Here is a 27,113-nt window from a genome sequence, read left to right as displayed (position 1 = left end):
TTGCGAAGCCCTATCGCACAGCTTTAATGCCAAGTTTAGCTACACCTTTTTCAGTAGTGTTAAGCCGTGCAATAGCTTGCGTTAAGGCTTGATCGCATTTTGCGATGTGTTCTCCAATGCCTGTTTTAGTAGTTGTGAAGCTCCTGGAGCACCATCCAGGCCACGTCTGAGAGAGAGAGAGTTAGAGAGAGAGAGTGAGAGAGCACCTAGCTATAATGCCCCAACACTAGATAGGTATTTATATCTCTATGGGAGGCCCACCTAGTAACTCGAGGTGAGGTTTAGGTATTAGTGTAGGGGTTAGGGGCCACTTTGACGTTCAAAGTGAGACGTACGAACAGAACGGTGCTCTCTTGTGAAAATTTGATGACCCTCTGACCTAGCTTGATGGACTCTCTAACATCAAGCTAGGTTGAGAGAACATTGCACAAATCTCATCTTTGAGTGAGTTCCCTCACTCAGAGGGTCATCAAATTTTCACAAGAGAGCACCGATCTGTTCGTACGTCTCACTTTGAACGTCAAAGTGGCCCCTAACCCCTACACTAATACCTAAACCTCACCTCGAGTTACTAGGTGGGTCTCCCATAGAGATATAAATACCTATCTAGTGTTGGGCATTATGGCTAGGCTCGCTCTCTCTCTCTCCCTCCCCCCCCCCTCAGTGGCTCTGATAGTAAACATGGTCCCCCCAGTGGTTGTATGTAGGAAATACCACACTTCTGGCACTTATCTCAAAGTGCGAAAAAGTTATCGCAATTTGCAGTAACTTAGCTCTACTCATAGGTATTAGCGCAAATTGCGATAAATTGCCTATTACCATAAAATACGCCCCTTTTTCTATTGCATGCGGTTTTTAGTGCATTTTGATAAATCCAGGCTTAAGTTTGTTTCCTACAACAGCTATCCTCACTTAATGATCTGTCATTAACTTTTCAAGCGTTCCCGCCTGACAACTTCCAGATATAGGGGGTCATTTTCTATGTGGATCACACGCGAAAAAGGACTTTTCACGTGCGATAGCTAAATCGGGGCGGGTTCTGGGCGGCGTCCGCACTGGAAGGGGAGGAGTCGGGGCGTCACCGGGGCGGACGCCACTAAGACACCGCTGATGGCGAAAAGGTAAGGACCCTTTTCACAGCCAGTTTTGCGCCCAATAGCGCCATCTTTTATGATGGCGCTATTGAGTGCGAAAGCCGGCAGCGATGGCACTGCGGAGGTGCGATCGCTGCTGGCTTTCGTAGGCCTGCTCCCCGCTTCGCCACCCCGCCCCCTGTTACCTCCGGATTTTCTAAGGTCTGTGACCTTAGAAAATCCAGGCCATAGTGACTCAAACTTCACTGAAAGCAAACTGGGTGCACAAAGTTTCAGGAGGAAAAAACATGGCTTCGTGCATTGCAACATCTACATCAGAGGAAAAATTCCTTCCTTAACGTAACAGTTGAAAACCAATCTAGAAATGTAGCACTAATTTACAGATAATTTTCTCAGCAATGATATCAGCTGTATGCACTGGAAGTACAATTCATGCTAGAATTATCTCTATGTTCAGCCAGGGAGCAGAGAAAGATTTATCAATGGGATTACTTTAATTCATGATTTGGTAGTGAAATGATTAAAAAATATTTTTAATCGAGGGTGTTTGCAGCAAAATAGTGTATATTTCTCCACAGATCATGAATTACAGCTGCTTTTAAATCAAAACTGTGGGCTGCATGAATGTTTAAAATTACTAAATTATTTTTAAGATTTACCCTTACCATTTTCTCCCCATACTTACCTCATTCTATAGGTTCTTGAGTACTTATATGTTTTAAAATAGCATTATTATTATTTTTGGTGAACAATCTTAGACCGATTGCACTGAAAAATGACATCCTCTGTCCACCAAATGGTTGCAACATGTGTAATGGCAGGACAAAAATATAGGCTGCTGAAGAAATATACCTTGGCTCCATTTTGGAGTGCTCACCTATTAATTTTTTTAATAGTTCAACCCTTAGTTACAAACTTATCAGCGGTGGTAAGACTGCATCAGGCATGTAAGAAGGCACTAGGGTCGCTTACATGAATGACTATGGTTAAAACCCAAATTTGAATGAATTCAAAGAAGCTGGATATTTTGGATAGTGTTAGCAGTTGTGTGGGTTATTAGAACGCTTGGTAATAAGACATAGGTGTTGGATTTATTGCTGGCCTTGTAAGAATCTCAAAGATAAGGCCTGAAATGACCTACCAGCGGAGATGGTAGAAACCAGTACTTTTAATAGATTCTGGGCACACTTGGAACTGATGTAGCGCAGTGGTAGGAAATGGGATGAAAGTTTAAAAAAAAAAGACCTGGGGATGGGGAGTTGGTGCTGGGTCAAATATGGGCCTTTATATGCTCATCTACCCAAAATGGAAGAATCACAACTAGGTAGACTAGATGGCCAATTTGGTCTCTCTCTAATGCTACTATACACTGAGGAGCCAATTTAACTTCTCATTCTCAGAAAATGCTTTTGGTGCATAAATACACAAATTCTAATGTTTGCTTTAAGGAACATCACTATGTTTAAGGGCAGGCCAGTATTTCATTTAATTTTAAATTGTATCTTGCATTTGAATTACAGAAGATACTTATATTTTTAAAACCTTTTCAAATGTTCTGTGTTTCACTTCTTGTTCCATTCACATTTAACATTAAGATTGTTGTAACACTGACTGTATGTGGAGATTTGACAGTGAAAATGACTAAAATGTTAAATAGCTTTACTTAAATTTGGACAGTTGGCATGAAGTGATTCTTTTTCTTTTGGCTGAAAGTGGTTATTAATCATATCAGCAACAATAAATTAAAAGTACTGTACGGTAATTTCTGAGGAGGCTGGAGGTTTGAAATGCTATAATTTGTTGACCTTATGGCATAAATTGACTCACCTAATTGAACATCAGTAGTGAAGCGAAGTCTATGAATCATGCTGACTTTGAAAGACTTGTAATGATGGCTACTAAGCATATCCTGAACTGTTGCTATATCAATTTGAGGATCTTCCTCTGAGCTCTCTTCACCTCTTGAACCTAAAGAAAAATAGATTCCAGTGAAAACACAGAACATAAGATATTTAGATTACTAGAGGGGCATGTGGGAATTCTGAGGCACTATGCCATTAAGAGTTACTGGTGATGCACTACAAGCCTAAAGACAGTCATTTCAAAACCACAAGGTTGCAAGAACATGCCTATATATTTTGTTTCGACTATTTTTAAGCTTCTTTACCCTCTGCTTTGTGACAAAGTCCTTTGGGACTCTAAAGCACATCTCCATTCTTCACACTCAGTAAGAGGTCAACATTAGAGGGTGAAGTTTAACTTTGCTTTCTCTATCTTTGCAGATTTGACTTTATTAGACTCTCTTGGTTTATCTGACCTGCATGCCTGAGACTGGGTAGACTATCTGAGAACACATCCCTTCATAACAAGGTGATATCTATGAATGGTGACATTTTTCAAGCCTGGGTAATTGATTCATTGGTTACAATTCTGGAAAAATATTCTCTTGTTTTTGAACATAAGGAAAAGCTGTGTATTTTCCAATAATTTTCTAGAAGAAATAGTCACAGTTTTTACATTTTCCAGTAAGACCAAGTTACGATAATTGCCCAAAAGAGATGCCATTCTTCTCTAGACAGTTAAAAAACAAATTCTGGTAGTCTCTTACAAAATGTGTTGATCCCCTATGTATCAAAATAATTGGGGACTATATCTGAGGTGCACGAGTTTTCACCTCTGTTCCTCCAAACGTCTCAGGTGCAGGATATGAATATGCATGTATAATATTTGCTTATATTTTACCTAAGAGCCATCTTGATTTGGATATTTTGGTTACCCTGAAGAGCAGACTTACTCAGAACTGCACAGAACTGATGTAGCATATATAAAAGTTATGGACAATATATTTTGTACTGGAACATAATAAATAAAATCTCTCTGAATTTGTTCTAACAAATGTCCTTCATTCACCGCAGGATTAGGGCGTCATTTTTTTCTGCCCCAATTTATACAGAGTAGCAGATGAGGTGTAAAATTTATGAGATTACCAGTAAAATATTCTTACTTATTCTGGCACTGTACCCTCTCTGTGATGACCAAAAGCCAACTTCGGCTCCATTCTAAATACTAAATTCCAAAACAATTTTCTTACAAGCAGGTTTCTATATAGTATCTGTTGCATAGCAAAACATATTTTATTACTTCGGTCTTCTTCCAAGTGTATCGGCACATTCTTCAACAGAATATATATCCTAGAACTCAATGACAGCTTTAGTAATATAATATCTAAACCAGTTTGTGCCCAAATATCCTTACTTTGGTGCTCTCTGTATGCACTCCAGTCGAAAGGGATTCCAGTAAAATCTGGACAAAACTGTTTTCACATGGCACACAATCATTAGCAGCATAGACTCCTCATACATACCAACATGCTACCTTTTCTGATACTTATAACACGTTTTCTTAGAAAATGAATCAATAATGTCATTAAAGCTAATCTACTGATGCTACTGCATCTGTATAATGTTTACCAATTAACATTCTCTATAATAGGGATTAGTTTAGGAGAAGGTAACATCTCATTAAGTCAAAATGGCAATTAATGAAAAAAATAACACTTAAGATTCTTACATTTTATGGTGCTGGATTAAAACCAATTTAAAAATTACTATATGTGACATGTAATTTCTAACTGAGTAATTTCTATGCCAGCTGCTAATAAAGCATCTTCACTGCAAATGATAATTCAGATGCTTTTAGATAAAGTGATGCATAAATATGGTTGAAAATTGATTTAGCTTCTTGCAGAAGATACCAGGAATGACACATTTTGTTTAATACACCAGCTAATGTAGTCCTAAAAGCTGGAACAACTGCCAGTTTGCGCTCCTATATTTGCTGCTGGAGATTAATGAAAACTTTCTAGTCTGCTGAAATCTTAACAGCCAGCCAGCCAGCTGAGATAGAAGAAGTTGAGCAGAGGTCGTTATGCTGCAATATCACTGGCAAAAAAAAAAAAAAAAGTCTAGTCAGGTCCTATGTATTCATTTTTTCCTTAGACTTTTATAAAAGTTGGAGCTGGCTCAATGCACTAATGCTTCCTGCATCGACCTTCCACTCCTGGGCAGTGTAAATTCATATCTCATTTGGGGATTTCAACTCTCAGTTAAACTACTGTAAGTTTCCAGAGCTGCCCTATGCTGACAAGGAGATTGCCTATGATAAGAAGGGCAACGGTTCCTGGGGGAAAATGGGAAAAAAAAACCCTTGGAACCTGTGTCAGGTATAGACAAATACTGCTGATTCAGGGGACTGACTTCCCTTTTAATGGAAATATTGAATACTACTTTTCTCAGCAAGCATTGCTACAAAACAAAACTGCAATGCCCAGAGCAAGGAAAAAAAAAAAAAAAGAAAAGCCAATAATGAAATTAATTAGATTGATATGCTCCTTACTTTAAAAATCACATTACCACATGGTTGACCCAAAAATATCTTATGAATACAATACCAAACAGATGCAAAAAGAAAATGTTTTAAAAGGCTTATATCTCTTCTCACAGTAAAATATATGCATGACAATCTTCTAGCTATAATAAAGAGGAAAACTGCCCCACGCCTGCACAACCAGTAGGCAAAGTGAGCACTGTTCCTCCCTCCCTGTACTGCCCAGCTCCGCCCTTCTCTCTGCATGTGAATTGAACTCTTGTCCCCCTCTTTCCCTGGTCTCTTCAGCTCCTTCCCACTCTCTGGGGCTGAGCGCACTGTATGAAACGCAGTCAGATGCGGGTTAAATAGGCGCTAATCCACCCCATAATGCAATAGGGGGATTAGCGCCTATTTAATGCGCGACGGACACGGCGTGAATGTGATAGCACTCATCACATGCAAATGCACATTTAGCTCGCAGGTATTAACGCCTGCCTGAAGCAGGCGTTAATAGCTGAGCACATGTAAAAGAAGTACAGAAAAGCAGAAAAAACTACTTTTCTGTACTTAGGTAAACAAAAAAACAAACAAACAAACAAACCTCGGCAGACCGCCGAATTAGGAAGACCGACGCCGATAAACTCGGCGTCCGTTTTCATTACTGGCAGATGGCCGGTTATGAAAACCAATGCCAAGTTTACCGGCGTCCGTTTTCATAACCGGCATCCCCCGCGGGTTCGTGTTAGCAAGGAGGCGCTAGGGGCGTGCAAGCGAACCTAGTGCCCCCTTGCTAGCTCGACCCCCTAATTTCCATATAGCATGGCGCCCCCCTTGAGGACACTATGCGGGCACTAAGAAAGCGGACGCTGAAAAGTCAGCGCTCGCTTTCCGCGTATTTTTTTGCATCGGCCTCTCTGTATTGTCCCATCCATTCTCTACTACCGCATATGAAAATTGAGTTCTGCCCCTTTCTCTGGCTGTGCTCTCTAGTTCTGACCCTTTCTCTCTCCGAATAGTCAATCCACAGTCTACTACTACACAGTTCACCCAAACTCATGAAAGGTCGATTCCGTAAAAAGTGCTGGAGAGCCGGTGCTCCGTGTTTTGCGCCCGCTTTCCTGACGTGTGCCCAGGCACCTCTCCTGGGCACACGATTCTCTATTCAAATTAGGTGTCGCGCTAATAAGGAGGCGTTAGAGACAATAGCGTGTCCCTAGCGCCTTATTAGCGGTAGAGCTGGCTGTCAGCGGGTCCAACAACCGACGCTCTATTTACCAGCAGCAGTTTTCGAATCCGCTGACAGCCACGGGTTAGGAAAACGGACACCGGTAAAATTGAGCATACATTTTTCTAACCTGCTCACTGGCAGGTTAGATTTAAAAAAAAAATAAAAAATTTTATTTTAAATTTTAGGTTCCTCAGACTTAATATCGCTATGATATTAAGTTGGAGGGTGTAGAGAAAAACAGTTTTTTCTGCTTTTCTGTAGACTTTTCCCGGTTGTTTCAAACTTAGCGCCGTTAATTCCTGAGCCGCACATTTTACTGTCAGTATCCCAGGTGACTAATAGGCTCATCAACATGCCTTTGCATGTGATGAGCACTATTAGTTTTCAGGGGTTGGCTGTGCGCTTTCGAGGCACTATTACCTCTTACAGTATAAGGGGCAATAAGACCGCATCGAAAACGTGCGTCCAAACAGGTGTTAAACGGTATACTCGGCTGAGCGAACCGTACTGTATCGGCCTATCACTGTGTACTCTCTATCACCACACATCTCAATTTCACACTTCACAGTATATCCCTGGACTTTTACTACTAGTACATACATTAAATGTGGATGTGTTTACATCTCTATTTATATACAGTATAATGTATATAGCTCTTGCTCTCTTCTATGTATAACATTTAGGTGCAATTTTCAGAAAGCCTGCTGGGGCCGGCTGCGACAGTGCCATTAGATGCTGTCCCAGAGAAGCGTGCGCTGGCAGCTGGCCAGCGCGCAGAAGTTACTTCTGTTCTGAAGCAGCAGTAAGTACTAAAACAAAAAAAATGGTTAGGTAGGGGTTAGGGGTCGGGGAGGAGAAGAGAAAGGGTAGGAAGGGTAGTTAAGGGAATAGGGAAGTTCCCTCCCAGTCTGCTCCTTAACTGGAGCGTGCTGGGAGGGAACTGGGGAAGGCCTACTCGTGTCGCCTCACGTTGTTTTTTAAAAAAATGCCCCCCCCCCCCCCCCGTGAGCGCGAGTCATGACCCGCCCACACATGCGTGCGCGGATATTAAAATCCGGCACTCATATGCACGCGGGATCCATATTTTATAACATGTGCGCATCACCGCGTGCATGTTATAAAATAGCCGCATCCGTGTGCGCCGCCGGAAGCCATGCACACATGGGACGCACGTGCGCTTATATACCTTGTAATGAAAATGGCTAGCTCACTGAAAGCCAAACTTCATTTACAATGGGTGATGAAGTCACTAGCAAGACAAATTAATCATAGCTCTGCCATAAAAAACAGTTAAATGTGTTTAAAAAAACATCTTATTTTGACATATTTGTATCCATAAATATTACTGAAATTAATTTTAACACATTTTGTTGTAATGTAATGTCTGAATTTTCACAAATTGCACAGGAGATAACGTTACCTTTATGCATCAATCAAAACTTTTAAATTACTAGCTGCCAGTAACTTATGAAGACACACTGTACTGCAATGCAAAGTAGTTTACCGGTATACAATATTTTCCTTTTATCACCTTATACTGCAGCAATGAAACCACATTCAAACCTTCAGGAGCTTCTGAACATCTCCTACCATTACATCTAAAGACATTTTTCCTCCCGCCTAGCCCACAGATTTGCCGTACTCTTGCTTTCTCAAGGAGGAGCCAAAAGTGAAGCAGACCACAATAAATTAATAACAACGATATTGCCCCAACGCAATCTCAAAAACTGAAGGTGCAGTTGCATTCTCCATGTGATGCCATCTTGTAACCTTAGAGCTCCCCCACCCTCCCCATGTGCCCTTTTCGGGGTTGGCAGTGTAAAATATTTTAGCCTTAATTTTTTTTCTTTTGCCAATGGAAAGAGTAATACCTGATTGCTTGTAGAAAGCTGAATCTAAAAATTCTAAATTTTGCACAAAAAATAAACAATATTCAGAGAGAAGCCTAAGCCGCGGTGAAACCTGAAATGCTGTACATTATTAGACTTTCCCTTTTACACTAGGGGAAAAGGTGTCACTGTGGTTTTCCTTATGATTATCCTGCACGGACAGAACTACTGAAACTCGTTATTCTTTAATCACAAGAGGGGGAGCTTCCTAACTCATTGAAGCTCTTTGGTGATTTATGAACCCTCCCCTCGTTTGCACACAGCAGTAACAAAATACACCATTCATGTTATATGTACTTATTACATGGAACTACACACGGGTGTAGCACTAACACTGGTCATTGAAGCAGGAACACATTTCCAAAACCCTACTATGAATGGTAACTGGGCTTAACTTTATATTTAGGTACATTTTAATGTATTATCACAGACTATAACTGAACTCCCTGTGCAAATCTCAGACAAGACAAATGTGAGAAACAGGTTTCATGTATCCCTCCCTCCCTGACAGGAAATGGTGATGCCCACCAATTCTTAAGTCTTCTGTTAAGTCAAAACTAAAACCATTTACTTACTATCAGGTCGATCCAGTAAAGTGTGCTCCGTCGGAGCGCACTGTCACCCTGCTCTGGGCGCATGTTTTCCCTTACCCCTTATTCAGTAAGGGGAGGAAAACACGCGGCCCACCCGCGGCACCTAATAGCGCCCTCAACATGCAAATGCATGTTGATGGCCCTATTAGGTATGCCCGAGCGATCCAGTAAGTAAAATGTGCAGCCAAGCCGCACATTTTACTCTAAGAATGTAGCGCCGCCCAAAGGTCGGCGCTAATTTCTTCCGGCGCCAGGGAAGTGCACAGAAAAGCAGTAAAAACTGCTTTTCTGTGCACCCTCCGACTTAATATCATAGCGATATTAAGTCGGAGGTCCCCAAAAGTAAAAAAAAGTAAAAAAAAAAAAAAAAAAAATTTTGAATTCGGCCCGCGGCTGTCGGGCCGAAAACCGGACGCTCAATTTTGCCGGCGTCCGGTTTCCGAGCCCGTGGCTGTCAGCGGGCTCGAGAACCGACGCCGGCAAAATTGAGCGTCGGCTGTCAAACCCGCTGACAGCCGCCGCTCCAGGCCAAAAGGAGGCGCTAGGGACGCGCTAGTGTCCCTAGCGCCTCCTTTTCCTCGTTTGCACCGCGTCAGCTCATTTGCATACTGGATCGCTCGCACCGGCCAAGGGCCGGTGCGTGCGCCGGGAGAGCGGGCGTTCGTCCGCTCTCCCACGGACTTTACTGGATCGAGCTGTATACTAGTGCAACAGGGAATCTGTTTTGTATTAGTGAGATTTCATAGGATATAATACCCATAAAAGAGTTCAGAGTGGCTAAACACTATTTTTGAAAAATATTTCTAGACATTCATATTCAAAACATTACAGCAAACAAAACAGTACTCATACACACTGAGAAACTAAATAGCAAGGAAGAAAGAGACATCGCCTACAACAAAGTGGTTATATCCATGTGCATGTTGGCAAAATAAAATCCAATAGCCAGGTCATCCAGAATGTTTATATGTTTGGACTCCAACGTTAACATTGCTATATAGAATTTCCATTTTTCCAAAAATGTGCTGATACACTTCTTTAGCAACTAGACTGTCTTTTTGAATCCTAGGATATCTCGTGCTTTCTTTTTCTGCATATTTAAATCAGGTGTTTTGCTGCCAATCCAGCTGGAAGGAACACAGCACCACTTTACTGCGATGCATGTATAAGGTTTTCTTTTGGGATTGGGAGTTTGATCCAATTCCACAGATTTCCGATTTTCATGTTTACTTGGAAACATGCACCATGCCAATTATCACATCTCGCAGTGCAGAAATGCTGTCGCAGCTCTAGAACGCAATTCTAAACATTCCAGGGATATTCGGTCATTTAGGGCATAATTCAGAGGCAATAATACATACTTCTGCTGTCCAGGTAGGACAGGTAACAAATCTGTTCAAAATTTTAAACTGTTTGTCTTTGAGAAGAATATTTGCAGATATACTCTGTTACAAAAACAGCTTTTTAAGTTTGAATATTGAAAAAGCACATTCTGAGTTTTCTTTAATTTTACTGGGGTTTTCATCGTTGGCCTATTTAGTTGTAAATATTTCTTCACAAAAGGGTGGCTGATGCTTGGAATGGACTTCCAATGGAGGAGGTAGACAAACCAGTTTCAGAATTGAAGAAAACCTGAGATAGGCAGAGAAGATCTGTAGTTGAGAAATGAATGGAAAGCCAGAGGTCAACTGGGGTCTATGGCACTATCAGGAATGAAATTGGATGAAGTAGATGGGCCTTACGGTCCTTATCTGCCATCATATTCTATGTTATTAATAAAGCAGTGCAGTACACCGTCTCACGTTTGTGCGACTATCATTATTTGCTTCTGTGGGCGACTAGCACACCACCTAATGTCATCCTTGAACATCCAGATTTTATCTAAATTAACATATATAGTCAAACAGAGAAACAAGTAAACCCAGGGTACACCAAGCTACAAAATATAAAAGTATAGGTAAAGTTACTTTATTCCAGATTATCAGGCTGATGCAATATTGGTGCGCGTTAAACGGGCACTTATGATTGAGTGCCTGCTCTCTTAAAATGTGCCAATCCACCTCTCCTGGGCACCCGATTTAATATTTAAATGGGCTGCCACAGTAAAAAGGCGGCGCTAGGCAAAATTTTGCGTCTCTAGTGCCTCCTTGGCATCGAGCACCCAGGAGAGGTGGCTGTCGGCGGGTTAGGAAAACAGACGCTCAATTTTACCAGTGTCCATTTTCCTAACCTGTGCAAAGCCACGGGTTAGGAAAAAGGGCGCTCGTTAGGTGAGCATCCATTTTCCTAACCCGCCGACAGCCACCTCTCCTCTGACACTTTAAAAAAAAAAAAATTATTTTGGTTCTTCCGACTTAATATCGCTATGATATTAAGTCAAAGGAACTACAGAAAAGCAGTATTTCTGCTTTTCTATAAACTTTTGGGGTTCCTCAAAAATTAACACCTCCTCCAGGCAGGCCTTAATTTTTGAGAGTAAAAATGTACGCATCAGGCAGGTAATACCTAATAGCCTCAACAACATGAATTCTTATGTGATGAGCGCTATTAGTTTCAAGCTGGTTTGGATGCACTAAACCCCTTATTGTATGAGGGGTTTTGGATGCGTGTCCAAAACGCGCTTCCAAGCACCTGTAAAGCTGAGCGCACTATATTGCATCGGCCTGAATAACTGGAATACCAGGGAACAGCTCAGTACATCCTCAAAGTAAAATGTGCTGTATTTTAATCTTACCAATTGCTAAAACCTACAGCTTGAACATTAAAAAACAATACTGAAAAGCATTTGCTTTCTCACCCGATCAGGTTTCAAAAAAATCTAAATCTAGCACTTAGCTTGTCAAAATGGCAAACTTCTCATTTTAGGATGTAACTAAAACATCTATGCAGCTGCTTAAAATATTATAAAGCTAACATGGTTAACAGCAAGCAAATCTGTTTTTCCCCGATAAAACAAAAATACAAGGCTAATTGCACTGTAAGAATGTGTCCTTATTACTCTAATGTACTAGTACATTGCTTAATGAAAGTTCTTAATTGTAATTCAATTAATTACATACACAGAGTCCCCAATTACATTTTCCAATAAGACATTGGCTTTGGTACAGGTCTAAAGGCACTTAACCAATTTTAATATATTAAGACCAATTTCCCTTGAATGCTAATTACTACTTAATGATAAAATGAGAAAGGGGAACTTTCCAGAAGCAAGGCTGCAGAAAATAAAACCAAATTAGCCATGAATATTTGGTATTTCTCAGAGAAGCATTTTCAGGCGGCTAAAAAAAAAAAAAAAAAAGCAGCAGTTTCATTCCGCCCATAAATCCTGCTGTAAATAAAGAGAGTCCAAACATGAAAACGGGTTTATGGCTTCCAAGTATCACTGGTAAGCACTGGGCGTTCAGGGAATCATCTCTGTGTATTTCTCTTATTGAAAAGGTTTCCGACTGTTTCATTTAACATCAAGAAATATAAACCACACTTAGGCCCTGGGGAAACTGGCATGTATTTTACTAACATCTGCTTGGTTCGATTTAAAAAAAAAAAAAAAAAAGAACATTTTTTGGTTAATAGGGATTCAGTAACATATATTGCTTTGCCAACGTACATAATACCATGAGCGGATCCAGTTATAAAGATTACATCAATAGGCACTATTTGTACTAGTGTTCGCCATTACTTAACTGGACGTCATGGGTGTTATAGATCCAGCACTGCCTGCTCGTTGGGATATGAATCCTAATAATGTTATTCCGACTTTTCTTTGAATAGTACCCACCTACTTGAAATTTGTATTTTTTATAACAATGTTTAAAACAAGTATTATAGTTATGCTCTTGGCTTACAGTGCTGCCATATGTCAGGAGAAATTCACACCATGTTTGAGCTTGAATTGGCCTTTCTACAAAAACACGAGTCCCGGGGCCTAATAGACTATAACAAGCCACAGATTTAATGTTATAGTAAAATCCTGAAATTAAGAATCAGTTAATCAGATTCACATCGATTCTCATTATAAAAGAGACTTTGTATTAGGAGTATCAGCTTTCAAGGAGCTTATAAAGTATACAATAAACTCTGTGGAAAAATCTGACTCCTATACTGCTATACATGCTTTTACAATGAAGCAAACTAGTCCACATCTGAAGAACAGACCTTGATGTGGTTTCAGACATCAACTTTTTGTAATTTTCAAGTTGGTTTAATAAAAGTTAAAAGGTAGATTTTAAAAGCCCTGGGTGCGCCAAAAGTGAGAAATACGCACACAAGTTGGGCCGACTCGCACCGATCGTAATTCATAAGCTGCCCATGGATGCGTGTATCTCCCGCTGCTCAAAGAAGAAAAAAGTTTCTAAAAAGGGGGCAGAGCATAGGCCTATCATAAATACACATGAATACTTATGCACACAAGCACACGCTGGGGTTCCCCCTGCTGTGTACATTTATTTCTGCTATGGAGGATATGTAAGTAGCAAAATAAAACATTTAGTCCAGGCAGCAGGATTTTAAGGATCAGGGCTAACAGGGGAGAAGGGTGGCTATAAAATTAGTGGGGTTTTCAAATCCTATTCCTGAAATGGGCAAACTGGGAACAAACTGGGAACACTACCTACGGGGTCGGCATGCGTCCCTTGTTAAATTTCCCAATTATGTGGTAGATGCGGCATTTGCGCACACGTGCGTGTGTCCATTGAAAACTGTGCACACATGAATGCATGCTCAGCTTATTTTAGAACATGCGTGCATATTCGTGTGTTTGTTTGGCGCAAGCTGTCATATGCGTATATGTGCAGCTGTTTAAAAGTTACCATCTAAATCTCTAAGAATGCAAAATAATGTTTTTGACAGGCTAGTTGCATTTATTTGTGAGTTGCATCAAGTACTGTCCTCGCCTAAGACTGCCTTTGCAATGAGAAAACTGACCAAGAGAAGAAAAACATATGTTGAACAGTGGATCTGTCTTCTAAAAACATTCTTCTCAGCAGAAAAATAAGCACTCTTATAGGAAGAAGGTTTTTACATTGGGAGAATAAATGATGAAAAGCAAACTAAACAAATCACAATTTGTAAATTAAGAGAAATTATAACAGAGCTCACCAAGAGGTGAAGAATGCCAACACCATGATAACTAACCAATTACTAAAAAAGCAGGTTATGCTCATGCATCCTTTTTCTTTTTGACTTGGTGTGCCATGATATTAAGTGCTCATTTGTTTTCCCTATTGACTTTGGTGACTCAGCATATTCTTTTGGCCCCTTTTCACAGGTTGGTGAAAGCCCGAGTACGTTAAGTGTGGCCTGACATCATGAGACTTACTGTAAAAGGAACCCAATATATTAAAAAAAAGAGCCCTCTTCTTGTGCTTGTTTCAATATGTGCGAAAGTGTCTATAAGTTTTCGTAGTTTGTCTATCTGTAGCCATGTCTGTGCTGTTTTAGCATGTTGTACCCATTTGGCAAGATAAGCTATTAAGCGGAAAAACAAAATGAGGCTCTTTGTGTCAGAAAATGAATCTACAATTATTATTTACCTGTTGTTTTGGTTGCATGTATTGAACAATCCACAGTGCTTCCAACCATATCCTCAACCTTTTTTTGGCTGGGACACACCTGACAGATGGTTCTCACATGCGTGACACACTGAACATGTGACCATCACGGGGCTAAATGTAAACATGCACTCTGCATCCACAGGAATCCCCCTCAACCCCCAGCAATGAGTGCAGAGCAGATCTAGGGCAATACCCGTACAACTCACCATACAAAAAAGATATTCTGGTTCTGATGACATCTCAGTAAAAGCAAAACAAACTCCCTTTACTACCAGGCACAATAGCCTTCCTTATGAAAAGACAGTAATTTACTACTAATGCATATCCTATTGAGAAAATACAACAAATAAGATTGATACAAATGCCTACATGCTTGTAAAATACCTCACCTCGGTAAAACACCCAGAACAGACCTTCACCAAGTACAGAAAAAACACAAATTATAAATATGGAGACAGAAACTGGAATGGAAAACCAAAAAAGCCACTCTGCATGCAGTGCAAACCTGGAGAAATGGAAAGAGAAATATAGCACCTAACATAATCCCAGGATCTGCAATAATGCACACATACTAACCCGCACAAAGTTACACCTGTATTATGGAACACATGCAAACAGTAACAACCCTATCTAAGAAACACAACTATTAAACCAGGCCCTAAACATTAATACATTTCCTATTGGGAAAACAGAATAAGCCAAGCTGCTACATAGCCCCACACAGAAATAATTGTAAAGTTATACCAAACATGTTACAAAACAGCTGCTGAATAGAATAATATTCAATTAAACACTCATAAAAATTATTAAAACATGTCCAAATATCAATAAAATATTTCAAAACAGCAGACATCGCATAATACCCAATAATTAAAATAGCAGTCAATCAAGAAAAATACATTTAAAAAGCCACCTTTACTTACCCACTCCAGCAACTCTCCTACTCCTTTCCCTTCCAGGCCAATAGCACTCACCAGAAGCAGCAAGGGCTGCTGAAGCTCTGTCCTCAATCTTCTTCCTTAGCGCCCACAACCAGTCACTCACAACACACACACCCCCAAATTAGACCCCACGACCAGTCTCGGTCTCTTTCACACCAGTCACCTTCCTGACCAGTTTCGCTCTCTCAATCACACACAAAAGCGCTCTCACCCCCACACACAAGCTCTCACCCAAGCACCCATTCACACCCCCACACACAAGCTCTCACCCATTCACACTCACACACACAAGCTCTCACCCATTCACACCCACACACACAAGCTCTCACCCAGGCTTCCATTCACACCTACAGATACAAGCTCTCACCCAGGCTTCCATTCACACCCAGAGACACAAGTTCTCACCCAGGCTTCCATTCACACCCACACCCAAGCAACCATTCACATCAGCTCTCATCCAGGCTTCCATTCACACCCACACAAGCTCTCATCCATTCACACCCACAGATACAAGCTCTCACCCATGCACCCATTCACAACCTCAGATACAAACTCTCACCCAGGCACCCATTCACACCCACACCCACTAGCTCTCACCCAAGCACCCAATTCACACTCACAAGCTCTCACCCAGGCTTCCATTCACACCCACAGACTAAAGCTCTCACCCAGGCACCCATTCACACCCTCAGACACAAGCTCTCACCCATGCATCCATTCACATCCTCAGACAAAAGCTCTCACCCAGGCACCCATTCACACCCTCAGACACAAGCTCTCACCCATGCATCCATTCACATACAGACAGACACACCAGCTCTCACCGAAAACAACTTCTTCCTTCACTGCAGGGATGGGCTACAGTTCCGCCGCGGCTTTAATCCGGCGGGCCTTCTTTTTTTGGCGCCACGGGAATGGGCGCCTCAGTCGGGGGTTGGGTTTCCTCTTCGCCGCTAGGGGTCGGGTTCTCCTCTTCACCGCTATGGGGATGGGCTCCCATAGCAGCCTTGCTTCGTCGAGGTTCTACATTGCCATTCCTCCCACCCCACTCCCGGGCTATGCCGTGCCTGCCTCACCGGCCAATCAAAGGCTTCCTCCCTTCTTCCTACTCCCACTGGCAGGTGGAAGGGAGTAGGCTTCCGATTGGCCTGCGCGGGGGAAAGCAGAATGAAGGAGGCTTCCCATTGGGCAGTGGGGGTTGGAAGAAAGGAGGCTTTCAATTGGCCCGCGGGGGCTGGAAAAAGGGAGAAGGAAAGTACAACGGGGCAGTGGGAAACCTGGAGACGTGACACACCTGCTGGTATTTGGCGACACTGGTGTGTCGCGACACACTGGTTGAGAAGCGCTGTCCTAGAGGCACACCTAACTGGTCGGGTTTATAGGGCATTTGTAAAACACAGTTAGATTTAGATACACTGGAGACCCAGAGTATGCAAATATCTCTCAAAAACGGTCACTGTAACCATCCTCAAAAGCAGACTGGTTAGGTGTGCCTGCAGGACTGGGTTGAGAAACACTGGAGTAGTGCATATGCCCCAGGCTGCTGCTATCACCATGCACTACTCATCTTTGTAGTAAAGACAATATTCTTATCCTACTTCCTTCCTACTGAATGTGTTTCTTTTATTTATCACACAATGCATAATGTGCATCAGAAATACTATTGTTTAACAAAATCAAAGCAAAGTCTTTTGCTCATATGACATACACTCTATAAACCAAATAAATCTACATATTTTTTAAATAGACAAAATGCTAACTTATTTTGTCTTATTTTAAACAACTTTAGCTAGCATTAGCATTTTTTGCAAGTGTGGGAAAATAGATGGTGGAGTAATTCTGTGAGCTAGGAAAGGTTGGCATTTGTTTGTGTTAAAATTGTGAGTTTGCAAAGGTCACAGTATTGGTTCTTGGGCAACTAGTCACCGCTTTGATTCCTACCCTCCCTCCCTCCCCATCTCATATGTGACATTTTTTGTTATATAGATTATCTCCTTTATTTATTTTTATTTATTTATTTTTAATTTTTATATACCAACATTCTTGTATAATATACAAATCATACCGGTTTACATTAAAACAGGAGATGCAGGAAAAAAGTTACCTTTGTCAAATACATTTAACATTAATAACAATGAAAATTAGAAGGAAAATCTTCAAAATAAGAGTCAATTAATGGTTTAGAACATACAATTAATTATTAATTACAATTAACCATTGTAATTAATAGAAATGATTGATTAATATTAGTCATTTTGTTAATCATTTGAAAAATACCAATCAGCTAATAATCAAATATAAACATCTTAGATTTAAGAGAAACCTAATAAAAATATTTAAAAACCTTAGTGAAATCTAAATCCCTTAATTTGACAGACATATCCACTCTTTAAGCAGCTTTTAAAACTTTAGTAACTCAACAAAATTATGATGCCTACAGAAGTTCAGCAGCAGATGAGGGCTATCCAGTCTTTTGCACAGTGATTATCTCCCTGGTGGTGAGAGGTTGTATGTGCGCACCCAGTGCAAAGAGCTCCTGGCTCTTAGAGAACGAGTCCAATCTCTGGAGACCAGAGTGGCAGAGCTGAGGCAGACAGAAAGGTATATAGAGGAGACCTTCAAGGACATACTAGAGCAGTCCTAACTCTAGTCAAGCAGCCCCTGTTTTGCTTTGAAGGCGCAAAGCTATCAGGCAGAAGACCATCTCCTTGGTCTGGCAGGAAGTGATCCTGTAGCTAGGACCTGCCCCTCCAAGTGATGCTTTATCTTCTTGCACCAACAGGGGCGTGTACCTAAGAGGGAAGGGTTAAGACAGCCGATGTAGTTGGCAATTCAATCATTAGGAATGTAGATAGCTAGATGGCTGGTGGGTGTGAGAATCGCTTGGTAACTTGTCTGCTGCGAAGGTAGCAGACTTCACGTGCCACCTAGATAGGATTTTAGAGAGTGCTGGGCAGGAGCCAGCCATCATGGTACATGTGGGTACCAATGATACAGGAAGTGAGGAAAGAAGAATATGGAGGATAAATTTAAGCTCTTAGATAGCAAATTGAAGTCCAGAACTTCCAGGGGTTGCATTCTCAGCAATGCACCCCATTCCACGTGCAGGACCCAGAAGTAGGCAAAACTCCAGAATCTCAATGTGGAGATAAGATGATAGTGCAGGGAAGAGTGCTTTAAATTTGTTAGGAACTGGGCAGCATTCTGCAGAAGGGGCAGCCTATTTTGACGGAATTGGCTCCACCTTAACCAGAATGGAACTTGGCTGCTGGCACTAACTTTTAAAAATGAGATAGAGCAGCTTTTAAACTAAACTATGGGGAAAGCAGACATTTGCTCAGAAGCATCTGGTTTAGAGGAAGGTATCTTCCAATGATACTTGTGAAATAGGGAAGTTAAAATATCCAAGTAGAGAGGTTGTGTTTAAGGATGAAGTAGCTCAGATAGTTGTAGGCAAAGAGCACAGAGATGTGAATGACTTATACTGCCTGTATAATTTCATAATATACACAAGAAGAGGACCTATTCAACAAATAAATTCATTTATTCATGTATACCAATAACCTAACATTAAAATCTCTCTAACACACTCATCCATCACACATACACCCACATATAAAATCAATATTCATCATTAAACATGAAATATTCTGTATACAATGTATGTAATTTTATAATTATACAATGTATATAATATTTAAATCTGATTTTTTAATTTTTAAATATTTAATAATTTATATAAAGTGCTGATGTTAATCCTAAAAGTCCAATTTATATAAAGTGCTGATGTTAGTCCAAAAAGTCCAACAAAGATCTTCGTTTCGCCAGATTTATCTCAAAGGCTTCTTCAGGAATGGGCTTAAACATCGAAGGACAACCGATATTATTCATACCACATCATATCCCAGAGGAGAATTCACCATCCGGAAATGACATCTACTTCACGTCCCGGGGCTTTCGAAATGGGGAGGGAGGGGGCGTGTCCGGGGGCGTTCCCGAAACGACACGGCGTTTCGGGGGCGGGCCAGGGGGCGTGGCGCCGGCCCAGGGGCGTGGTCGAGGCCTCTGGAGCACGCCCCCGGGACCGGAGGACGGAGCGGGGCTGCCGGCGACGAGCGCAAAGGTAAGGGGGGGGGGGTTTAGATAGGGCCGGGGGGGTGGGTTAGGTAGGGGAAGGTGGGGGGAGGTGGGGGGAGGGCGAAGAAAAGTTCCCTCCGAGGCCGCTCCGAAATTGGAGCGGCCTCGGAGGGAACAGGCAGGCCGCGCTGGGCTCTGCGCGCGCAGGTTGCACAAATGTGCACCCCCTTGCGCGCGCCGACCTTGGATTTTATAAGATATGCGCGTATCTTATAAAATCTAGTGTACCGCGCGCGTATTGTTTTAAAATCCACCCCTAAGTGTAACATATAATTACCAAGCCCTGATTTTAATCATTGGTCTCAACTTTTTTTTTTTAAAATAATTTATATGCAAATAAAATTCAAATAGCTGGATACTGGATATAAAGTGTCTTAGCACGAATAAAAATCATAATTAAATCACTGCAACTCTAAAAAAGAGCCAACAGTGAAAACACTTATCTGTGGTTAAATGCAAGTTGCATGGTATTTAGATCCCAACATGAGCCATGTTTCGAAAGATATTCCTGCTTCAGGGGAAAAATATGAGCATAGACAAACCAGTCCTCAATGTAAAATGTGCATCCAGCATATAAATATGTTAACTGCAGCGCCAAAGTGCTGGTTCTAAAAAAGCCGCAAAGCTGCCATTTTAGAAGAGTCTCGTGATCAATCAACTGTGTTTGTATAAAATGTTGCTAGGTAAACAACACAACTTTATTGTTAAACCTGACCCCAGAACAAAACAGTGAGAAAAGCAATAAAATGCTCTCAATGAATCACTTTTCACTCTGATCAAAAAATTGAAAGTAAAACATGCCTGCATTATAATATAAAATGCCTGCATTATAAGAGAGAGTACCAATCAACTTCTTGATTAAGTCCAGTAGGGTGAACAGTTTTAAGAGTGTAAATCCAAAACTGCTCACAAAATTAAGCGCACCAAATCTGTTGCCATCTCTTGCAGACTGTGTATCCTAGGTGCCTTAATTTTGCCTGTTGCTAAACAGCTTCTGTGTTCATTGAGCTGTGTTCTTACTGATCTTTTTGTATAGCCTTTATAAATAAGATCACTGGGACAGATAATAGCATAAACAACCCATTGTGAAGAACAGTTTGTGCAGTGATGTAGCCTGAAGCTAAAACTTCAGTTGGGTGGTTGCCAAGTACAGACACTAATAGTTTGTCCCCAATGTGAGCATTTGCCACAACTGAAATGGCCTCTGACAGAAATTGGTTCCACTGACTCAAAAGGGAGAGCTGCCTTACAAACAATTTCTTTGATATTCCTACCACGAGAGAAGGCAAAACATGGGAATTCCTGAAAAACCTGATGCCACTGTACAATATGCCAATGTTTCCTGATAATGGACACTATGGCACCTGCTGTATTAGAGTGCCTTGACACATGCTTGAGCTGTGTGTCACTATCAGACCTCTGATACCGGAGCAATACATCCTTACTGGCATACAATGCCCTTTTGTAAGCCACCCTAATGGTCCACAAGGGGTAGCCTCTCTCCAGGAATTGTCCTTTCAAATCTTGTGCCTGTAATTTAAAATCTTGTTTATCAGAACATAAATGCCTCAGGCATAAGAACTGACTAATGGGGAGACTGGACTTAAGTCTCCTAGGGTGAAAGTTCTCAAATCTCAGGAAACTGTTTCAGGCAGTGGCTTTACAGATGGATGGATGTGTTAATTTTACAATTAGGAATCATCATCAAAATGTCTAAAGATCATAAAGAAACCAGAATAGATTCAACTGTAAACTGCAGATAAGGATCAAGGGTGTTCAACCAGAGATGGATTTTGTGAAGCTCTTCACTGGATTTATGCCAAATAAAAAATGTCATCTATATACCTTTAAGGCAAAGAAACGAAGAAGGTACTAATAAAAAAACAATCCCCTAAAGTTGTAGACAATATAGTAATCAAGGGGAATGAATCAATATACAGAATACTTTTATTATACATGTAAGCATAACATTTTTTAGAAAAAATTTCAAAAATTATTTACCAAAAGGTAATACCATCAATCACATATAATCCCTAACTAGCTGCCCTGAAGTAAAGATGTATTTAAATACAGAACATGCAATTAAAAACTGTCACATTCACACCTTATATCCACACATATCTACCTACAACACTCCAACACATACAAATTAACATATATCATAAGAGTAATTTCACTTATAAATACACACGCAAAATGCAAAGTACAAAAGTTCCAAAGTGAACCCCAACAGAGGCCACTGTTTTGCTGTCTATCAGCTTCTTCAGGGGACTTTTTTTTTAATCTGAAAGCATATATATTTATGAACAACTTCTTCAAAATGCATGAAGCTCTCTATGGGCTCTAGTCAAGAATTTATTAGTAGGAGTTTCGCAGCAGATAGTCTCATATGGTTGGGAGAATTTAGTGTAAATACGGCACCCCGTCACTTTAAAATTGGGTGTGTGCGATTCATAACTTTAATTAGAAAGCAAAATGGAAAAACAATTCACAATCTTCCTCAAATCAGTAAATAGTGCTATCACATGCCACAGCTCTTTACTCATTAAATCTCTCAGTGGTAACAAATCCTAATCCTTTCTTTAGACTGACCGTTTACACACACACATTAGGGTACATTTTCAAAGGGTTACGTGCGTAACCCCCGAAAACCTACCCCTGCGCGTGCCGAGCCTATTTTGTATAGGCTCGGTGGCGCGCGCAAGCCCCGGGACGTGCATTTGTCCCGGGGCTTTAAAAAATGGGCGGTCCGGGGGCGGGGTCCTCCGGCACAGTGGCTATGCTGGAGGTTTGCCGGCTGGCAGGGGTAACTTTTGAAACAAAGGTAGATTTAGTTAGGGCTGGGGGGTGGGTCGAAAAAAAGTTCCCTCCAAGGCCGCTCCGATTTCAGAGTGGCCTTGGAGGGAATGGGGAAAGCCATCGGGGCTCCCCTCGGGCTCAGCACATGCAAGGTGCACATGTGTGCACCCCTTTGCGCGCGCCGACCCTGGATTTTATAACATGCGCGTGTGTACATTTGTGCGCGTGTGTACATTTGTGCGCGCCGGGTAGCGCACACAAATGTACCCCGCATGCATAATATTTAAAATCGGCCCCATTGTGAACAAACTATCAGTCTCTCTTTTTGGCAACCACCCATTAGAAATTTTTGCATTAGGCTACAACATCGCAAAAGACTGTTCGTCACCATGGATTGTTTATGCCATTATCTGTCCTTGTGATCTTATTTATATAGGACATACAAAAAGATGAGTAAGAACACTGAAGCTGTTTAACAACAGTTAAAATTGCATGGACAAGAGTCATCCCTTCTCTGAACTGAGATGGATAATAACTAAACATGTAACACTGTCTACAAGAGGTGGCAACCGAAATTGTGCAATTAATTTTTGTGAGCTATTTTGGATTTACACTATTAAAACTGTTCACCCTACTGGACTTAATCAAGAAATTAATTGGTACTCTTGCATAATGCAGATTTTTCTTTTATTATAATGCAGGCATTTTTTTACTTTTATTTCAATCACAGCGTAAATTAATTCATTGAGAGCATTTTGTTGCTTTTCTCATTTTTGTTCTGGAGCCAGGTTTAACAATAAAGTTATGTTGGTTACCTAGTAACATTATATACAGACTCAGTTGGTTGATCTTCTAAAAACGGGAACTTTGCATCTTTTTTTAGAACCAGCACTTTGGTGCTGCAGTTAACATGTTTATATGCTGGGTGAACGTTAACATCATGGATTGATTCGGCTACTCTCAAAGTTTTCCCCTGAAGCAGAAATATCTTTCTGAAACACGGCTTGTGTTGGGATCTAAACATCATGGGACTTGCATTTAATCACAGATATGTGTTTTCTCTGTTGGCTCTTTTTTTGAATTGCAGCAATTCAATTATGATTGCTGTTAATGCTAGGACACTTATCTAGTATTTAGCTATTTGAATTTTATTTGCATATACATTTATAAAAAACAAACAAAAAATAACAAGTTGGGACCAATGATGAAGATCAGACCTTGATAACAATATGTTACACTTAAAGCTTATGGCGATGTTAAGAACTTACTGTTATGAAGGTCACTAAACGAGTGTTTAAAGTTTCACAACAGAGTGTTGCTTTAGATATATTTTAATTGTCTCATTTTTTAGATACATTTTCATTGTAGCAATTCTTTTAATATTGTTGATAGAATATTTGAGGGTTTATTTTTGTATTTAAGTAATTCCACTGTTTAAAAATACCATTTTGGAAGCCCATATAAAATGTATTCCATGTATTACAAAAGGTCAGAGGAAGACTAAAATGACTGCTAGCATGATATAATAGTCAGATAAAGGAGGCAGTTGAAGCTAAAAGGGCATTGTTCAAAAAATGGAAAGCAGACTCAAATGCTGAAAATAGGAAAAAGCATAAGCACTAGCAAGTTAGATGTAGAACAGTAGTAAGACAAGCCAAGAGAGATTTTAGAAAGATACTTTCCAGTAAGTCAAAAACTAATAATAGAAACTGTGAGGGAATCAGTTGGGCCATTAGATGACTGACTGAGGGCAAAATGGGTGCTCAGGAAGGACAAGGAAATAGCAATAAACTGAAAGAATTATTTACCTTTGGAAACCTACTCACACTTGAAACAATCATTAATGGTAGAGATTCTGAATAACTAAAACAAATATCTGTAAAAATCGAGGATGTAATAGATCAGATTGACAAACTATAGAGTAACAAATCACTGGGATATGGTAGCATCCACCCCAGAATTATAAAATAATTAAAACATTAAATTTATAACCTGTTACTAGTAATCTGTAACCTATCATTTAAAATAGCCACAATACCTGAAAACTGGTAGGAAGCCAATGTGACACTATGTTTTAAAAAGGGCTCCAGGGAAACTATAGCTGGTCAGTCTGAAAAAAATGGTAGAAGCCATTCTTAAAAACAAAATCACTGGCCCTATAGATAGACATAGCTTAAATGGGAAGAGTCAACATGGTTTTAGCAAAGGGAAGTCTTGTCTTACCAATCTTTTAGATTTTTTTTTGAAGATGTAAATAAATATGTAGATAAAAGTGAGTCAGTTGATGTAGTGTATTTGGATTTTCAGAAGGCAACTAACAAAGTCCCCCATGAGAGACTCCTCAAGAAATTAAAAAGTCATGGGATAAGAGGCAATGTCCTATTGTGGCTTGGTAAATGGTTAGAAGACAGGAAACAGTAAGTTGGACTAAATGGTCAGGTTTCCAAATAGAAAGGTTACTAGCAATCTACCACAGGGATCAGTAATAGGAACTATGCTGTCTAACATATTCATAAATGATCTAAAAAGGGAATGATGAATGAGATGATCAAATTTGCAGATGACACAAAATTATCCAAAGTTGTTAAAATCAGCAGCAGAATGTAAGGTACTGCAGAGGGTTCCAGAAAGCCTAGGAGACTGGGCAACTGAATGACAGATGAAAATGAATGTGGAAAAGTACAAAATGATCTGACTAAAGGTATTCAATTGCTGGGTTCTGTATTGGGATTCACCATCTAGAAAACATCAGGGAAAGGTGGGGAGATCCTAGAGTCTGGTTGGCCCTCTGCTCCCTGACTAGAGTGTTGAAAGGAACCCCCCACTTTCACACTGGATTATCAAAGGGGACAACACCCCATCTGGGCCCAGCCCTTTATGCAGGTGAGAAATACAAATGTGGCCCTGAGTAAAAAAAAAAAAAAAAAAAAAAAATCTTGCCCATGTATGGTGTAGACTGTAGACGCTTGTGACCGTTTATGCCAAACTCAAACAGAGAACAACTGATGCTACAAACATTCTGATGACTTTGTTGTACATCTACTTAGTGGAAATTTTTGGTTCCTCTCACAAAGCTGATCTGGCCAATTCTTCCCCTACATTTAAACTCTAATAATGCAATGAGACTTGAAGAGCTTCATACCCTTGTTTTACTTCACTTAAATATTGATGAGTGAAACATCTGTATAACAATCTAATCTTCAAATTATTTAAATAGCTTAAAATATGTAAATATCTTCTCACCATTCCTAAATGTTGTTCAATTACATCTTGAAACTTATACCCAATGAACTAATATGCTTTTAAAATATTTGTTGGGCAAACTTCTATACTATGTACTAAAGGCTCCTTTCAGTAAATTCACAGTAATCAATATCCCTTATTTTCTAGCTCATAAAATGAAGACACAATCATGTGACATCACAGTCTCTTGTAGGGTAACTAATTATAGTGTCACATTACTGATTGATTAACTGACTAATTACAATCCAGCTTTATGCTAAACAGGCGGCACATAAGGAACAGAGAAAGTTTCTTCAATTAGCAATATTGGAAGCAAAACTCAAAGCATGTAAATTACAACCAGGGTTTCTTGATTTTTCAAAACCATATTTGTATTAACCTTTAGATATTAGCAATGCTAGGATAAACTTTCAATTTGGTGCCTGGCTGCAAAGTTACACATATATATTTAAGCCCACACACAAGCTGATTTGAAAACACAAGGAACCTGTCTAAACTGAATTTGAAGATTGGGGTTGTTATACAGCTGTTTCACTCATCAATATTTAAGTAAAACAAGCATATGAAACTGGGCATGTTAATGGCTTTAAACACTTCCGGTATGCTGAGATGCCAACTTGTGCATTTGTGCTGTTTTGTACTGTAAATTTAAACAAGATTCCTGTGGTGGACAAATACAGTAGACTTCCTGTTTGCTGAGATGTTAATCTGTTTACAGACTGTGCACTGAGCTATTGTGCCTAAGCTAATGCCTGTAGCTGCACTACTAGTTACTGTGAAGGAATTAACATTATTTGAATGGTCAATTTCTCTCTCACGTTGCTCTTATATATATATTTATAGCCCCTGAAGCAACCCACATTGTATGGGTGAAACTCGGCCCGAGTCGGGCACTGGTTATTACCTTTAATTAAAGTATTTCCTGACACCGATCTAATTTTGTTTTGGTTGCATGTTAATGGCATGCCATTTACACATGTACCATTTGAAAAAGGAGGGTATGTAGATCTAATATAGCCTTCAAATGTCTCCTTGCAGGCAAGTCTGTATTAAAATAGTTAAATCTTTGAAAATGTACCCCAATGTAACTATTAGCAATTATTCAACATTATAAAGTGAAGGCACACTCACAGGTAATACAGATAAGATGCAGAAACAACAATCAACTCTACTGGCAATCCCATGAGTTTCTCTCTCAAGACTCAGATTTCTAGCTGGATACAAGTTTGCCAGCCCACAGCTATTATTTCAAACAACTTCACCCATCTA

General features: G+C 40.3%; 1 protein-coding gene across 3 annotated transcripts in view; it reads right to left on the bottom strand.

Moving 5' to 3' along the window:
* MAPKAP1 (MAPK associated protein 1) overlaps positions 1–27,113 on the bottom strand; it is a 441,680-nt gene that overhangs the window by 58,272 nt on the left and 356,295 nt on the right. For all 3 annotated transcript variants that reach the window (XM_029611492.1, XM_029611493.1, XM_029611495.1), the window contains one exon: positions 2,922–3,062. In XM_029611492.1, coding sequence (XP_029467352.1) covers positions 2,922–3,062 — 141 coding nt within the window. The remainder of the gene's footprint in view (positions 1–2,921; positions 3,063–27,113) is intronic.

This window comes from Rhinatrema bivittatum, chromosome 8 (assembly GCF_901001135.1).
Source record: "Rhinatrema bivittatum chromosome 8, aRhiBiv1.1, whole genome shotgun sequence".
NCBI lineage: Eukaryota > Metazoa > Chordata > Amphibia > Gymnophiona > Rhinatrematidae > Rhinatrema > Rhinatrema bivittatum.
Note: the sequence above shows the minus strand (reverse complement) of the source record. Positions and strands in the feature narration are given on the sequence as shown.